Source organism: Pelobates fuscus, chromosome 12 (assembly GCF_036172605.1).
Source record: "Pelobates fuscus isolate aPelFus1 chromosome 12, aPelFus1.pri, whole genome shotgun sequence".
In the NCBI taxonomy this organism is placed as follows: domain Eukaryota; kingdom Metazoa; phylum Chordata; class Amphibia; order Anura; family Pelobatidae; genus Pelobates; species Pelobates fuscus.
Genome location: NC_086328.1, coordinates 127087027 through 127100514, shown reverse-complemented (window position 1 = coordinate 127100514; position 13488 = coordinate 127087027). Strand labels below are relative to the sequence as shown.

Below are 13488 nucleotides of genomic sequence, written 5' to 3'. Positions count from 1 at the left end.
AAAAAAAAATAGGTGGAGGTGTGTTGGAAAACAAATATGTATTTCAAATACTTGCATCATGTATTTTGTTTAGTTATTATTATTATTAGTGGATTTAATTCTTGGTTAGTTTGAATTGTATTTTATTATAGTTACTTTTGTAATTTGCACCCTAGGTTCCCTTTGAAGCCAAACTTGAAGGTACCTTTGTAACGGACCCCATTTTTGGGACTTTTACAAACAGTAAAATAGTCAATAACTGCATGTGGTCTTTGAAGGGCAAAATTTGCCATAATATGTATTCATTAATCTAACACTGTGCATCACTGAGCAATGTGTTTGATTGAGAGAGCGGGATCCTTAGCATTAACATCTTCTCGTTCCACAAAATAAAGGTCAAAGTAGTCTTAATCTCTTAACTGCTCCCATAGAATACACATGCAATTATTACTTTGTATAATTCCAATGTATTCTGTAGAGGAAAAAAAAAAGGAAAATAAAATAGTTCCAATAGTTCTCAACCTACCTTACAACTCAACATTTCTGTGACTCTGTCCTTGGGTTCCTGACCAGCTTTGTGTCTGACGAGAACGTAGACCGCCTTGACACCAGGGCATGATCTCAGGAGTTTCTCGAGAAGTACTTTTCCCATGAAGCCCGTAGCTCCTGTGATGAGAACATTCTTTCCCTTGTAGAAGTCTGGAATGGATATCATGGTAAACGTAGATCTGCACAAGAAAAGAAAAAACAACATTAACTAACAAGACTATATTTTAAACATACAGTATTTGGTCACTATTTGAAGATATGGGGAATGTCAAAAATAGTCAGTAGACAAAGTTTTAATTAGCATAAAGTAAAATATGAGCAGTCCATGGATTAAAGGTATTCTGTGATTTGATCAGTATTTCAATACTACCCTGAACAAGACTAGTTTTTCACAACAATGTGCGTGGGCAAATTTTGTTACTTTCGGAGGATAGCAGTGGGTCTCTCTCAAGCTTTCATTGTTGAACTTCCCTTACCATCTTTTGGGAAGTTATTCTATGGGTCTACAACGATTTCTGTTAGGCAACATTAATTTACCTTCCAACATCTTATTCAGTCTGCTTTCTGCAGAATACAGCACCCTTTACTAGACCTTAATTCCCAGAGACCAGGTCATATCACTGCTATTCCGTATCTGCTCAAATTATACATATTATGGGCTGGAACCGCAAAGAAAAACACACACACACACAAACAGGAGACACACACACACACATATATATATATATATATATATATATATATATACACACACACACATACAGTATCTCACAAAATTTGCCATTTTCCCTCCTTTCTTGGTGTCATGTGACTCGTTAGTGTTACAAGGTCTTGGGTGTGAATAGGGAGCAGGTGTGTTAAATTTGGTGTTATCGCTCTCACACTCTCATACTGGTCACTGAAAGTTCAATATGGCACCTCATGGCAAAGAACTCTGAGGATCTGGGTGGGGAAAATGTGTTGCTCTACATAAAGATGGCCTAGGGTATAAGAAGATTGCCAAGACCCTGAAACTGAGCTGCAGCACAGTGGGCAAGACAGGGCTCGCCATGGTCGACCAAAGAAGTTGAGTGCACGTACTCTGTGTCATATCCAGAGGTTGTCTTTGGGAAATAGATGTATTAGTGCTGCCAGCATTGCAGCAGAGGTTGAAGGGGTGGGAGGTCAGCCTGTCAGTGCTCAGACCATACGCTGCACACTGCATCAAATTGGTCTGCATAGCTGTCATACCAGAAAGAAGCATCTGCTAAAGATGATGCACAAGAAAGCACGCAGTTTATTAAAGAAAAGCCGAGTAAGGACATGGATTACTGAAACCATGTCCTGTGGTCCAATGAGACCAAGATAAACTTATTTGGTTCAGATGGTGTCAAACATGTGTGGCGGCAACAAGGTGAGGAGTACAAAGACAAGTGTGTCTTGCCTACAGTCAAGCATGGTGGTGGGAGTTTCATGGTTTGGGCCTGCATGAGTGCTGCCGGCACTGGGGAACTACAGTTCATGGAGGGAACCATGAAAGCCAACATATACGGTGACATACTGAAGCAGAGCATGATACCCTCCGTTCAGAGACTGAGCGGCAGGGCAGTATTCCAACATGGTAACGAGCCCAAATACACCTCCAAGACGACCACTGCCTTGCTAAAGAAGCTGATGGTAAAGGTGATGGACTGACCGACCACGCATGTCTCCAGACCTAAACCTTATTGAGCTTCTGTGGGGCATCCTCAAATGGAAGGTGGGGGAGCGCATGGTCTCTAACATCCACCAGCTCCATGAGGTCGTCATGGAGGAGTGGAAGAGGACTCCAGTGACAACCTGTGAAGCTCTGGTGAACTCCATGCCCATGAGGGTTAAGGCAGTGCTGGAAAATAATGGTGGCCACACAAAATATTGGCATTTCCACTTAGGGGGTGTACTCACTTTTTTTTTGCCATGGTTTAGACATCAATGGCTGTGTGGAGTTATTTTGTGAGGGGACAGCAACTTTACACCGACTACTTTACAATGTAGCAGAGTGTCATTTCTTCAGTGTTGTCACATGAAAAGATATAAAATATTTACAAAAATGATAGGGGCCTACTCACTTTTGTGAGATACTGTGTGTGTACACACATACACATCTCGCTCTGAAGGAATATATCCATTAAGGAAAAAATACAAAATTCGGGATCAAGCATTGCAACTGAAGAACAATAGCTACTACCTTTCTAGACTTGCTCAGCTGTGGGCTTATAAAAACAAAGGACAGAACTATTTAAATTTACAGCAGGGGTGGCCAAGAGAAAAAAATAAAAAAAGTTATTAAAGAACTAAAACTCCTGCTATGCCATGCTAGTCATGTGCCAGTTAATTGACAACTATGGATACAAGGAACTGGTCACTCTGGCTTCCTGGATATTCCAATCACTTGAGGGTTAACATGACCCCTATATTTTTTAAATAATGCATCTAAAAATCAAAATAAAGGGAAACAAACTGACAGCTGCAGAGCAAAACTCCATTCATGAAACTGTGAACTGGGTTGTGTTCAGATAGCACGTTATCAGCTTATGGAGCAGTTCCATTCTTCTGCATCTGGGAAACAAAATGCTTATCCCATTTTGAGAAAGCCACATCGGCGGTTTGGATGTTAAATATTTACTACTGAATAAAGGAATTATTTTGGACAAATAGACCTGGTTTGTGCAAAATTCCTTTACATTTTATTTACCATTTAAAAATATATTTGATAATATATTTCCATTGCTACTTGGCTTTTTACTACTAATCAAAAGAAATCCGAGGTAGGGATTATACCACCAGAGCTGATACCATCGAGCAGTAAGCCTGCCCTACGCTGTTACTCCAAGTAAATCCGAGGTGGGGATCATACCACCAATGCTATATAAATAGAGCAGTGTTTCTGCTCTACACTTATGAGTATTACTCTTATCACTCTTTTATACTCTATTTTATCACAATTGGGTGCACTATTGTTGCCTTTTATCTTCCCTTTGGAGCTTTAGATTACCAGACGGTGCTGACGGATACATCTTCAAACATCCCATAAGCGGGGATTATACCACTGTATGCTCTTCACACCAGAGCTGGCCATAGCTCTTTCAAATGAGAGTTATCTAACTCTTGTTACTTACTGCACTTTTGGACTCTAGACGTACTGCACTATTGGTTGCTTTCTGCCTCTTCTCTGTTTCATATATACAAACTAACACCCTGAGACGTATCCACTCCCATTGAAGAGAATACGTCTTATCAAGTATCCCTAATTATCTACTGCTACTCTAGCGAGACCTCCTACCCTCTCCAAGACTATTTTATTTGTATTGGCGCAGCCCTACTCCATCTTTTTATAATTGTCTGTATTATCTACATAATGTATTAAAAAAGAGGGACTACTTTTGACAACAGATTCCATTTAACTGTATTTCATACCTGGCTAACCCACTCACAAACAAACACAATGCACTGCAACATTAAAGAAACGCTACAGGGTTAGGAACACAAACATGTATTCAGGACCCTATTGTGTTAAAACACCCATAGGAAAGCATTGGATTGGCTGAGCATGTCAAGGAGGCAGAGCCAGCACAAGCCAAACAGTCCTGGCCAATCAGCAGAGATGCTTTGAATCAATAAATCTCTATGAGGAAAGTTCAGTGTCTCCATGCAGAGGATGGAGACACTGAATGGCATAGTTGCACTGTCCAGCACTGCTCCAGGAAGCACATCTAGTAGCAATCTGAGGAGTGGCCAGTGGATTTATCATTAGGCTGTAATATAAACACTGCATTTTCTCTGAAAATACAGTATTTACTGCAAAAAGTTTGAAGGGAATGATTATACTCACCAGAGCAAATACAATAAGCTGTAGTTGCGCTGGTGACTATAGTGTCCCTTTAAATATAATATAAACAAGATAGAAATTAAATACTCAAAGCATGTTTGGAAGTGTGACCTTGGGCAGACAATCATTCAGGTACTATATCAAGCAGCAAACATTACTGTGCAAATTATTTTTCTCATACTGTATTATATCACCAGGGTTGTGTGTGAGGCCCATTAAAATGAAGAAAAAAGACAAGTTACTAATTATCGCTGAGCACATTGTAAATGCATATTATCTTCGTATCTTCTGCATAAAAGGTTAAGAAGGTCTCTCCACACATGAAACTGTGCAATGGGGAAAGGATTTACACATTTAAAGCAGACGAACTAGAAGACTTGAGATTTTGTTACACAAAAGGAATGTGCAAGTTTCCCCTCCGATACACTAGTTCCTCTTTTATTACCTAAGAACATGTATTGCTTTTCAAATATTGGTAATTGTAACCACACCTTAAAAGGAACACCAAGCACCAAAACCACTTGAGCTTAATGAACCTGTTTTAGTGTATACAAAATGATCTGCCATTAAAAGGAACACTATAGTCACCAGAGGCACTTCAGTTTAATTTAGTTTTTCTGGTGTCTATAGCCGGTCCCTGCAGGCTTTTCAATGTAAATGCCGCCTTTTAGAGAAAATGCAGTGTTTACATCGGTGCCTAGTAGAACCTCTAGTGGCAAGCATACAGACGCCAACTAGAGGTGTATCAGTGCTGCACAGTAAGCATTGAGGCGCTGAATGCTCCCCAGAAAGATGCCTTGATTTAATGCATCTCAATTAGGAAATGCTGATTGGCTAGGATTCTATATTGGAGTCCTTGGACGCTACTAGTTACTTTAATTATTCAAGGGGGTTTTGATGTCACTCTTAATTGACATCTAAGCTGTATACACCTAGAACCAGGTATACACAGGCTCAATACCAGGTGAGCAAGTTTGGGTTGTTTTAACTTGCTAATCCTTCATATTCTGCACCATTTGTTTGCTTGTTCTTGCTCTCTTTCAAGCCACGAAGAAAACACATAGAATGTACCATCCTTACAGGTACATTAGAGCCAACGCTTCATGAGCTGATGAATGTGAGTGTGCACACTACAACTTTAATGTGTAAATCATGTTAAGAAAGAATGCACTATTATGCTTGCTTACTTTTTTGAGTTTGATTTGTCATTCATCAACTATTAGTGTTGTTGTATCCGTTATAAACGTCATGTAAACGCGTCACTTTGATTTGTAGAATTAAAACTACAAATTTATCTGCAGAGTTATTGGCAACAGAGTATAAATGGTGGCACTGTGTCCCATTCATGCTGCCGGCCATTGTCGTCACCTCCAGTAACATGGAGAAAAGTCACTGGAGTCTTGGAAACCGTATATGTCACGACTGAGGGTGCACATAGGAAATGGGATTGATCGACCCTATAGCCTCAGCACAGGCGTTGCTCACTGGTGCGACTTTGTTAATTAGAAATATGTGCACATATATGGAATTAGCTTGCTTTAATAGTATACAGGATTAAGGCTTCCGACAAAACATTGCATTAATCTGTTCTCTGGCTCATTAAAGTATAGCCTTTTAATTGTACCAGTCCAACCGTGTTGCCCTCCTTTTTTGTTGGATCACTGGAAGAACATCAGGCTGCAGGGAGAACTTGACCTCCGCGTCAGTTATATATAATATTTATTATTATTTTTTAAATGAGGGGAGAGTGGGGGATTCCATACCAGCAAGGTTTACTACCATTAAAAAAACACACAAAAAACAAACACATTTTGGTTGGAATAACTTTTACAACTGATAAACGGATGAATGCTACTATATATTGCAAACACTCATTAACTTGTTAACAATCAAAGCACTCAATTGCAAATGTATCGGAATTAACAAATTATATTTGTATTTACTTTTTTTTGAAAGTGTAGATTTACTTAAAGGAACACTATAGTCACCTAAATTACTTTAGCTAAATAAAGCAGTTTTAGTGTATAGATCATTCCCCTGCAATTTCACTGCTCAATTCACTGTCATTTAGGAGTTAAATCACTTTGCTTCTGTTTATACAGCCCTAGCCACACCTCCCCTGGCTATGATTGACAGAGCCTGCATGAAAAAACAAACTGGTTTCACTTTCAAACAGATGTAATTTACCTTAAATAATTGTATCTCAATCTCTAAATTGAACTAGTGAATCACATACAGGCGGCTCTTGCAGGGTCTAGCAAGCTATTAACATAGCAGGGGATAAGAAAATCTTAATTAAACAGAACTTGCAATAAAGAAAGCCTAAATAGGGCTCTCTTTACAGGAAGTGTTTATGGAAGGCTGTGCAAGTCACACGCAGGGAGGTGTGACTAGGGTTCATAAACAAAGGGATTTAACACCTAAATGGCAGAGGATTGAGCAGTGAAGCTGCAGGGGCATGTTCTATACACCAAAACTGCTTCATTAAGCTAAAGTTGTTCAGGTGACTATAGTGTCCCTTTAAGCAACAGAAGCCTGGAACAATGGTAAGTTATCACCATACAAAAAGCATGTTAGCATTGTTTGCCATAGCTACAAGCATATGTTGAGCTATGCAACAAACAAAAACACTTATCGTCTCATATCCCAGGAGTACACCATGGAAAATGCATTATAGGAGCAGTGCAAATTTTGAGCAAGGTGTAGGATGAGGGCCAGTGCAACCATAAGGTGGCATAGCAGGCTGCCTTAGGGCGCATCGGTCTAGGAACAATATTCGTGTGACCAGGAGGGAAGCGCATAGAGCTCCCTCTCCTGCCAGTCATTTCAAGTAGCGTGGCTGCAATTCGCAGTAGAGGATGTTCGGTATCCTCTACCCAGTCTGACAGGAAGCGGAGAGTAACAAACAGCTCTTGCTGGAGCCTAGAACAAAACCGCTCTTGCTGGAGCCTAGAACAAAACAGCTCTTGCTGGAGCCTAGAACAAAACAGCTCTTGCTGGAGCCTAGAACAAAACAGCTCTTGCTGGAGCCTAGAACAAAACAGCTCTTGCTGGAGCCTAGAACAAAACAGCTCTTGCTGGAGCCTAGAACAAAACAGCTCTTGCTGGAGCCTAGAACAAAACAGCTCTTGCTGGAGCCTAGAACAAAACAGCTCTTGCTGGAGCCTAGAACAAAACAGCTCTTGCTGGAGCCTAGAACAAAACAGCTCTTGCTGGAGCCTAGAACAAAACAGCTCTTGCTGGAGCCTAGAACAAAACAGCTCTTGCTGGAGCCTAGAACAAAACAGCTCTTGCTGGAGCCTAGAACAAAACAGCTCTTGCTGGAGCCTAGAACAAAACAGCTCTTGCTGGAGCCTAGAACAAAACAGCTCTTGCTGGAGCCTAGAACAAATAGCTGACAATCTACACTGTAAGGCTTAGCTCAAGAGCAAAGATGGCTCTCCAGGAAACCGCAAATGGTGCTCAATAGACTCATGTAAGAAGTCAATCCACGGACTCCGGGTACCATAACCACTACTGTGAGCAGAATGTAATGCCACAAGTAAGAGTTTGATTTGTGGGCTAGTCTAATTAACAGGTTTGTAACGTTACTGAAGAAAGCTGAAAAGCTCTCTAAGTTTTCAACACTTCCTGGTAGATGTGAGCGACAAGGTGGGTGGAGATATGCATTTTAGAATAATGCACAACAGATAAATCAGAAGGAGTGATGCTACTGGCACCCTGCACTATACTTATAAGTCACCTACATGCCATTTAAAGAGATAAATATCATTTATAGTGTGTATAACTGCAAAGCGATCACTAAAGCTAGGAGTGTAGTGTAACAGACAATGTAATCAATAGGAAGTCATATCTATTTGAACTAGTTCAAATAAGATAAACCATCATGGCCAAATCAAAAGTAAACTTCACTATATTGATTAGGACACACATATTCCATGAAGAAGGTGCTTGGCCAGGAGTACGGCCATAAAGTACACAGATAAGTAAACAGCCAATAAAGTACTTAAACTGATAAAGGCAAAATCATGGGGCGGGGCTGTTTTGCTTAAAGGAATAATTGTTGGAAGGGTATAACGCGATAAAAACCAGTACAAAAAATAAAAGCAAACAATATCTTTATAGTTTTGTGTATTGAAGAAAAAGCAGTTATACTAATCCAGTGATGAAGATGTAAAAGACCTCTTTTGAAAGATCTTCATCAGAAATCTTGTCATCTCAAAACTTAAATAAATTGTAAACAGATTGTATGAAAAAAAATTAAAACGTGCACACTATAACAGAGTTTAACATTATATGTAGGTGTAACTTTTTTACTATTTGTTTGTGTAGTCAGCAAATGGTCGGCAAGTAATTTTTTTTTTTAATCACACATGTGCTTTCCATTTTGCCAACATGAAGTGGGCAGGTGTGAATTGCAGAGTTTTTTCATGCAGTCTGCTACTCAGGGAAATGTATATGGAAATAAACTACATAGTTAGAAGTAGATCCATTTACAAGCAACATAAGTATTCAATATAAAATATTTATAAAATATTAACAGCTTTACGAGCTCATGGGATATGACCCCTTTCAACGGACATGCTTCTGCTAAATAAGGTTGATTGGAGGCAGATGGGAAGTTGGGCGTGTTGGGTTAGATTTTCAACTAAATAGCTCTCAGAACATGTTCTTGTAACAAAGGATATTTATCAACTCCTCTACCCCACTGCTCAATAGAGAGACATCTCTCCCGCGTTCCTAAACAGGTTATCAGCATTCCAGGTTTAAAAATTAGAGAGCAAGAGATGGCTAGGGGCATTATAAGTGGATTTTAGAGGTCTAAGAAGGAACTCAGAAATTTGATGATTTGTTAGATTAACTCTCCAGAATTGGAGGGGGGGGGGGGGGGGAGGTAGGGTCTCTGGAAATAAGCAAATCACATCTTCATGTGAGCCTTAGGCTGGCTAAGCATCAAAGTATGCAGACATATCTAGGGTGTCAAGGCAGGCCATAACTGCATAGCTTTGTAACGTTTCCCTAGTAAGTAATGAAAGCAACAGGGTGGCCTTTGGCTAAACAAAAGTTAAGATAAGGCAAGAAAATACAGATCTCTGTGCTTGAAGGATGTGTATTTACTGCTCCCTCTGGCTGTCCTCCAGAAAATATTGGACTAAGGATGAATCCATGAGACAGCAAAACGGGAGCCTATTAAAATAAATGTCGAGGGATTACGAAAATGATTAATGTTTTGGTTTTTTTTTTTATTTTTGCCACATCCAAACTTCTCAATATTAACACAATGTATGACAAAATGAAATTCACAAAACAAACAAAAATAGCAAAGGCCCAAAATTTCAGTGAAAATTTGAACAACAACACATCAAACCCAGGAAACGTTTAGAAAATCATATGCAACATACAAACCACCACAAACCACTCCCAACCATTCACTGTCAAAATGGACAACCAAACCCTGAAACACCTCCTAGATGTAGCAATTGCCATTGTAATTATTTTGTTGGATGTGCCACCACCCTGTAAGCCAATGACAAACGTTCTCAGACTACAAATTAAGGTCGGGCTTAATTTACTGATAAATTAGTAAAGACTTCATATAGAAAAATACAATTTTCAAACCGTCGCCTGTTCGGGTCATTAATAAACAGCTTAATAATCTAAAAATTAAAAACCAGTGTGGACCAGATCAAATCACCGCAGTGTTCCTGAAGCTCAGTGTGCCGGCAATTGCTAAACCAGTCCCTACCCTACTCAATGAATCCCTGTTTTGCTCCTTGTACAAATTCTGGCTTAAAAAATCTCCCTGTAAGGCAACTGCAGGTATAAATACAATCCCATAACTAGACATTACAGGGGGAGCTACGCATAACTGCAGATAACCCACTCTGTTGAAAGATCAATTTTGGTCTTCCAGCTATTTAGTATATAGCCCTCTAATCCTTGTGAGAATTAGAGGGCTATCTACTAAAAGGCTTTCAGATGCAGCCGCTAGAAGAATCAGAAATGTAATTCTCCAAATAAAATTCCGAATAGAAGATAATGAACGAATTTCATTCGAATTCACCAGAGCACCGTCAATATGACTGGACAGTCAGGAATGGTGAAAGGAAGCATCACAAGAATACGGAGGAGGGGGATTATTGAGGGTAAAATTTCTGACAAGAAATGGAGCTTACTTCTTTGTCTTCTGTTTTAAAGAAAACTGGATCAGAAATAAAGAAAAGAACAGATTCTGAGAGAGGAAACAATTGGAGAAACGCATGTTCGGCATGACAGAAAAGTGTATTCCTGAGACTATAGTGTTAAAAAAAAAAAAATTGCCGCCACCTCCAACACCACCCTAAATATAGTGAAATCTTACCTTTATTCCAGTCTGCCAACACTGGCTCAGCCCAGATCTGTCTCCTTGGCTGACATCAGAAGTGATGATATCAGCCAATCACAAAGCTTTACCATAGGAAAGCATTGGACTGGCTGAGATAGTCTAATCTAATAATCTCTGCCAAGAAAGTGGGATGGGACGAGCCAGGCGCCACCCTGGACAATCAGCATCTCCTCATAGAGATGCATTGAAAGGCAAGTATGAGGTGACTTTTTAAGATTCCCCCTGACTGCCAAAATACTTGTACAGCATGTGTGCACTGGAAAGGCGCACATTCCACAAGTACCAAAACCTCTGAATAGCTCACTCGCCGAGTTTGGAAAAGCAGTTAATGATTCAGCTCTATGCGTGCATGGTCACATCTAAACTATTCATAAAGAACAGAAATTGAACTACCAGTAATCTGACAGCATTCATTGCAAGGCTCCTGTTAACGTGGGAAAAAGTTTAATTCACATTTACTGATGAATGGAATACCTGCCAAGTATTAAACTACAGATACAACATACCCTGAACCAGACACCTAGGGTACATATAGCACTGCCATACCAATAGAAATGGCTTATTGGTGTTAGTCAATTCCTAGCTGTTGGCTTAATGCAATGTGGGTTTTGCAGCAAACACAGGAACATCAATGATTTTTTATCTTTAAATGCATGTGTATTATAATTTAATGCTATACCTATACATTGCATTTTGAAAAAAAATGGGGGTCCTCTGAAGCCTGGAGTTTGTCTTTAATCGTTGCCTTCTCTCCAGATAGACTTGTTGGATTATTGGGATGATTCCCTCACCAGATAAATCTTAAAAGGCCATGTCCTGTCTGACAGCTGTTCGTGAAGCTAAATATAATGCTTTGGCAAAAACAGTATCCATACTGGAGGCTGTAAATGCACTGCTCAAAAAAAATTCATTGGAGAAACAAAGGGGACCACACTTTGCATTTTAAAGCAAAAATATCTAGTTGATAACGTATAATTCAGTAAATTTGATATTTCACATACAATGCCTGTTGATGGTTTCACAAAACTTGCTAAAACCTGCTACATTATGGATAGACCAAATGTTACCCTTTCCAAGAGGATGCAAAACTAACTGAGCGATGTGTAATTCTCATAAAAGCCTAGGGGTGCAGGTACAAATACATTTGAAGAAACAAAGCACCACAAAAGAGCGAAACTTATCCTCTGCTTTCGATTTCCTATAATACTCTCATCTGAAAGGATCCATCACTATAGTGGTTTTGCAATACGAAATAGTCAACTATATGCCGTAGGTGATGAATGGGTAAAGGAAACAGTAAATCCTTAAAGGAACACTCCAATCCCCATATGGTTATAGCACTAAAGTGGTTATGTTGCCAGGTGTGTCCTGGAATTTGACTGTCAAACCATGCAGTTATCGTTTAACTTCTTACCTGAAATCCGCAGGGTGCTGCTCCCTACCTCCCCTCAGCTGTGAGATAAAGCCAGTAGTGCTGGGAGTAGCAGGTCAGCTGACGCCAATGAGTTGGCCGCTTAGCTCAGGTGGCCCAACAGAAGCGCCTACCTGGGAGCTGGTTTGGCACATGGCGGATCAGAGATAAGAAGTCAAACCAAACCAGAGACACCAGGGGATGGTGTTTGAAATGTTTCTGATGCTGCAAGGGCAGTTTTGCATATTCAGATAAGTGAGTGCATGCAAAAGTAATAGTTATGGATTTTCATTAATAGCATTTTTTATTGTCTTCCAAGTGTTTTTCACAAACATTTTTTCACCAAATGTTTGTTTTTAATGTATGGCAGGAGTTTTCCAACAAAAGGAAAATACATGCAATGGCCTACTTAGTTCATACAGTTTGGCAAAGTAAACACAAGACAAATAAGTCAAAGACAATACAAATCAAGAACTATAATTCCAATGCGATAAAAGAGAGCTTAAATTGCATAACAACAATAGGCATTAAAAAAAAAAAAAAGTTAATCCAATGAACTCGTCTGCTACTTTCATCTTTAAAATAAAATAGGAGTGCGCCCAAAATTTACACCCATCGCTCGTGTTTCCCATCTTCAAAAACAGCAAACTTGTAAAAGAACTCGAATACACCACACAGCGCAAATCCATTGACATAAATGTACAAACAAAACGCTTCCATTTAATTCAAAACAATACCACAACACTTAAATGTGATATATAGAACCAATAGAAGTATTTTATCCACAGTTGATCACCAATTTATCTGCACCACATGGTGCATTCAACTTATCCCACGTCCACCATTTTTAAAGATATGGAACACAAATGAGAAGCACCAATTCCAGGCACACCCCTATTTTCTTTTTGTTGTCCAAAGTACATATGATTGTCAAGCGCCACAACAGCGTATGTATAGAGTTAAACAGGTTTCACATTGGCACGAGTGTTTGCACATTTTTAAATATAAACAAGTTGATAGAAACAGGCTTAACATAACTGATGGGTTACTGCTGTGTAGTTAGTATGCATGTGGAGTAAGAGCACATTGCCACAAATTAATGCAGTGTTGTACATCCTAGAGCATACATGTCTGTGGGGGAAACAAGGTAGGGGATTCGAAAACAAGAGGCATCAGACATGAAGATTAGTAAATAAAGTAGTTTGGATTACATAAACAAGCTCATATATGTACTATATATCCACAGCATCTAGGCATGTTATAGCTGTACACTATTTTTGATTAGGCTAGGTAAAGCAAGATTTAGGTAACATAATT

General features: G+C 39.4%; 1 protein-coding gene across 2 annotated transcripts in view; it reads right to left on the bottom strand.

The window, feature by feature from the left end:
* Window positions 1–13488, bottom strand: part of FAR1 (fatty acyl-CoA reductase 1) — a 73415-nt gene that overhangs the window by 32558 nt on the left and 27369 nt on the right. For both annotated transcript variants that reach the window (XM_063438446.1, XM_063438447.1), the window contains exon 2: window positions 506–707. In XM_063438446.1, the coding sequence (XP_063294516.1) occupies window positions 506–694 (189 nt within the window). In that variant the 5' untranslated portion in view covers window positions 695–707. The remainder of the gene's footprint in view (window positions 1–505; window positions 708–13488) is intronic.